Source organism: Pithys albifrons, chromosome 11 (genome assembly GCF_047495875.1).
Source record: "Pithys albifrons albifrons isolate INPA30051 chromosome 11, PitAlb_v1, whole genome shotgun sequence".
NCBI lineage: Eukaryota > Metazoa > Chordata > Aves > Passeriformes > Thamnophilidae > Pithys > Pithys albifrons.
The window spans coordinates 4208875-4213674 of NC_092468.1; the positions used below are offsets into that span (position 1 = coordinate 4208875).

The 4800-nt window shown below is 55.5% G+C and overlaps 1 protein-coding gene across 1 annotated transcript in view; it reads right to left on the bottom strand.

Annotated features, from left to right (window-relative positions):
- The window catches only part of HS6ST1 (heparan sulfate 6-O-sulfotransferase 1), a 182002-nt gene extending 178372 nt beyond the window's left edge, over positions 1–3630 (bottom strand). Inside the window, exon 1 of the mRNA XM_071565948.1 lies at positions 2728–3630. Coding sequence (XP_071422049.1) covers positions 2728–3245 — 518 coding nt within the window. The 5' untranslated portion in view covers positions 3246–3630. The remainder of the gene's footprint in view (positions 1–2727) is intronic.
- Positions 3631–4800: the final 1170 nt, after the last annotated feature.

Here is a 4800-nt window from a genome sequence, read left to right on the forward strand (position 1 = left end):
GGAACAGCTTGAACATCATGATTTGTGCATGTGGGCAATACTGAATGACCTTCATGCTTTCCAGCATTCACTGGAAGGTAATTTATTTGTAATCACAAGTCGGTTGTTTTTGGTTTGGGGGATAAACATGTAACTGGAAAACCCAAACTTTAAACTTTGTATTATTAGCAAATGCAGAAGGCATGTTAGCTTTAAAAACTGAATTTGAAGACTGTACTCCAAAATCCAGACTGGATAATATTAGAATCTGAGAGAGCTCTGCCAAAATAGTTGCTTGCTGTTCCTTTTCCTTTTTTTTTTCCTTTTCTTTGGTCCTTTGAAAGAGAGATTTTCATAGTTCAATTCCATTATAAAACAGTAGCCTCTCTGGTATATACCTTATGTAAAACATGTCCTGTATCAACATAAGAGATCCACATTCACAGTGGACAAATAAACTGATATTGCTCTTACTGTAACAGAGAGAATACAAGACTATCCATATTGCAACAAAGAAAATCCATCAAATTTTTACTTTAAACAAGCACTGCCTGTCTCTTATTCCAATTTGCTTAGGCATGAAATAAATCACAGTTTGGAGAAGGTGTGAACTGGACTGCAGTACAAAGAAGTGGGATCCTAGGGACAGTATTATTAGAATAACCAGCAGCTGTTCATTGCACCAAAACCAGCCCCAGGATAACAATGAACAGTAAATTCCTGGGTTTGGTTTAACAGACCAAGGTGATAAGCTTAGATTAGTCATAGTCCTCGTCCTAGTCCTGGAAATGAAGTTCTAACTTAGATTTAAAGGAATTCATGAGACCACATTAAGCAGAACTATTTCTGGACATGCAGAGACATGGGGGAATGGGGCAGGATTAATTATTTTTCCCTGCACATCCAAAAATCCAGACAATGAAGAAGCACGTGCAAATATACAGTCCTGATGTTCCAAAACAAATGGCAAGAAAAATGTATTTTACAAACGTGAGACAAAGCAATTGGCTTTTGGTTCTCAGCTTCCTATGAGGTGCAGCAAGGGATTTATTTAATTGCTGCCTCACAACCTGAAGTGTCCCATTCCCAGGTACCCATAACACGAAAAGCAACTCCTGAATAGGAGGAGAAAGTTGAATCCTGAACACATAATGGATTTTAATGCAAAACTGCCCACGGAAGCAGACAAGGCTCTGGAGGAATTCATAAAACCACACAGGTTTTTTACACCAGGTTAATGGTTTGCTAGCCAAGTGCCAAGGTTCACTAAACGGGTAATTTTTGTTTCTTTTTTAGTCAGATTTGGACTTTGTGCATTTTTTCCTTACAGTATTTCAGTAAAATCTCAACAGCAACTAGACAATATTTCACTTAGAGGTGTTTCCTAGCACCTTTTCATAAACTAAGAGAGCAGAGGAAAGGCTGAATACCCTGTCCTTCGGTTATGTACTTTGGTTTTTGCTGCTGGGTCAGGCAGCATGACAGCAGCCCGGGCACACTGGGATGACTAACACTAAAACAGGCTGAAAGCAGCAGCAATCATGACAGAGACCATAAAGAACCCCAGCAACGGCCACTCAGCTCTAAGGAAAGAAAAATCATTCAAAAACACTTCTAAAACATGCAGGGAAAACACAGTTATGAAGCCAAAAGAGACTTTCTTAAAGGCCACTTTTCATTAAAAGGATTATATATATTAACAATATGCACATGGCATAAGGAAATATAGCATAAGATCTGGGGCACCTTTAAGAATGAAACTTTAAGGCAAGCAGATTACAAAGTGCTGTAATGAAACCACTAATACGTCAAAGAAAGTGTGCCTGCTCTTACAGAACAGTGATAATTAAAACAACCTTGTCTTGTGAAACGGAAAATACATCAGTGTACTGAACTAAAAGAACAATCTTTTGGAGATCTTAATATTTCACTCACTGTCTTTACTAGAGTACTTCAAACAGAAAATTCCTCTGAAGCTTGTAATTCATGAAGAGACCAAGACAGAGAAGTGATGGGCTAGGAGGGCAGAAATACACCGGGTGTTCCACAGAAATGCACTCAGGGTGCTTTGGGATGGCTCTCCCTCTCCTGTGCATAAATGAAGGAGGCTCAGGGAACATGGACAAGGGAACTCTGTTCTCCAAAGACCGTGCCTCGGGTTTCCCATCAAGAGAAAGGAACGTAAGAAAGGGTTGTATCTGCAATGTGCAAGAAACTATCAGGCAGGCTAGGGCAGTAAACTGAGGAATTAGGCATGAGGACTGGCGTGCCTCTCCTCGGTGCGCTGGAGAACAATTTCAGCTGGAGGAAAAGGGTTAGCTCTGCACAGGTTAGGGCAGAGCTGATTGCAAAGACAAGCCTGAGCCTGGGGCATGGCGTAAAGGGCACTTAAAAGGTGGCAAGTGATGCCTGAGCTGAAGACTAAATGTTTACAAGACGGAGTAAATGGCACAAATACATGGTCTTGTTAGGGGGTTCCCAGAGGCTGCCAGAGAGGCCGACCACGAGCTCGAGGGTGTAGAACACCAGGTAGGAGGGAGGGAAGGAGCAGGAAATCTGGCTGGGTATCAGAGGGAAGGTGCAGGGCACAGCCTGGAGGCCGGAGGGGAGGGCAGGTGACCGGGGTGCGGGAAGGTCCGGGGGCAGGCTGAGCAGGGCAGGGCTGGGGCGGGCGGAGGGAGCGCGGCCCGGGGGCAGCGGGAGGGAGGAAGGGGCGGCCGAGCCGAGCCGAGCCGAGCCGGGCCGTACCTGGGCGTCTTGCTGGCGGCGCTCTCGCGGCGGTCCAGCACTCCGGGCACGCAGTTGGTGAGCTCGGTCCAGTCGGCGTGCAGCCCGCAGCTCCAGCCCGTGGAGAAGCGCGAGAAGAGCCAGGTCTCCCGGCGGTTCGGGCGGTAGCAGGTGCACTTCTTCTGCCCGGGCCGGCAGTCGCAGGGCACCTCCAGCCGCACGTTCTGCACCAGGTGGCGGCCGAAGGTGGTGCCGCCGGTCTTCTGGATGTGCAAGAAGACGATCACGTCCTCGCCCTTCATGTCGAAGGCGAGCTCCCGCTCCAGCTCCCGCACGGGGAAGTAGTACTTCTTCACGTAGTGCGGGTCCGGCGTGGGAAAGAGGTCCAGCTCCTCCGAGTAGGAGCGGCCGCTGGGGGAACCCAGGCTCAGCCCCGGCCCCACGTACTGGTACAGGATAAGCATGAAGCACACCGAGACGGCCACGATCAGCAAGAACTTGCTGGTCCTCTCAACCATGGTCCTTCCCGCACGCTTCATGTGTCACCATCTCCCGGGGCTGCCGGCGCTGGGCAGACGGCGGCGGTGCCGGGGGGCGGGCGGCGGAGCTCCGGCGTCTGTGCCGCCGCCTCCCGCCGCTGCTCCCCGGAGCGCAGCCTTCCCCGGGGGCTCCGGGCCGCTCCCCGGGTCGCCTGGGCTCGGCGCTGTCCCCGCCCGCCCCCCGCGGGCAGCGCCGGGAGCGGGGCAGGGGCAGCGCGGTAGCCGCTCCGGAGGCGCCGCGGCACAGCGGCGAACTTGGGAGAGACGGGCAAGAGGGGGGCGGGAGGCACCGAAACGCAGAACCAGCCCCCTGCCTCCCGCCCTCCCTCCCCGCGCCTCAGGAAGCCACCCCCATCCCGGCGCTGCCTCCGCCGTGCCCCAGCCCCCCGCGGCACCGGCGCGGCTCTGCCTGTGCCTGTGCCCGCCCCCGCCGCCGGCTGCGCCCGGGCTGGCTCGGCTCGGCTCGGCCGGGCTGGGCTGGGCTCGGTCGGCACGGCGCTTCCTGCCCGCGCCCGGCATGCACAGCGCCCCGCACCGCCCCGCGCCCGCGGCGGGGACACGCTGCGAGCGCCGCCGGCCGCGCTCGGCTCCGCGGCCCTGCCCGCGGCACAGCCCGCACTGCTCGGGCCCCCGGTGCGGCCGCGGCACAGCCCCTACTGCTCGGGCCCCCCGGTGCGGCCGCGGCACAGCCCGCACTGCTCGGGCCCCCGGTGCGGCCGCGGCACAGCCCGCACTGCTCGGGCCCCCCGGTGCGGCCGCGGCACAGCCCGCACTGCTCGGGCCCCCGGTGCGGCCGCGGCACAGCCCGCACTGCTCGGGCCCCCGGTGCGGCCGCGGCACAGCCCGCACTGCTCGGGCCCCCGCTGGAATCAGCGGCGCTGCAGCCCCGGGAGGCTGCGGGGCGGCTGCGGCTCCCTGGAGCGCTCGGCTCCGGGCGCGTCTTTATGTGCAGCCGTACAGTGAATCGCGAAAAGCGGGGCTCGGCACTCCCCGGGTGCTACATTGCTACTCTCCTTTTGAAAGAATACTAAGAACGAGAAAATGCCTGTGGGAATAGGAGTGGGTCTTCCCCACTTCCCGGCCGCCACATGGGCCACCGCGAGCCTGTAGTTGCAATGTCGCGACTGGATGCAACGGGAGAACGCCCTGGGCACACAGAGGGTGATGAAGGCAGAGGGCAGGAAGAAGCCTGGTCACACCATCAGTCACAGAATGTGCAAATAATAACAATAGGTGAAGCTGAGGCAGAAAACAGCAGGGGTGTTCTTTACAGCAAACTTTCTCAGCGAATGCTTTGTGCTGCTCGGCCGGGCAGGCTCCATCCAGCAGGGTTCGTTTGCAACACAAGTGTTCCGAGGGAAGCAAAGCGTTGGGAAGTGCCAGGCACGCAGCCGGCTCGCAGCGATCTCTGCAGGGCAGCACTCGGCCAGAGCTCGGCTGGCTGCTTAGAGCCAGGCAGCTCACCGGAGCGGTGTCTTGTGTTGTATGGCCAGACTTCACGAACGAAGATTTGGGCAGGGCTCTCCCCACGTGCCCTTCCAGCCTGCGCAGGGGG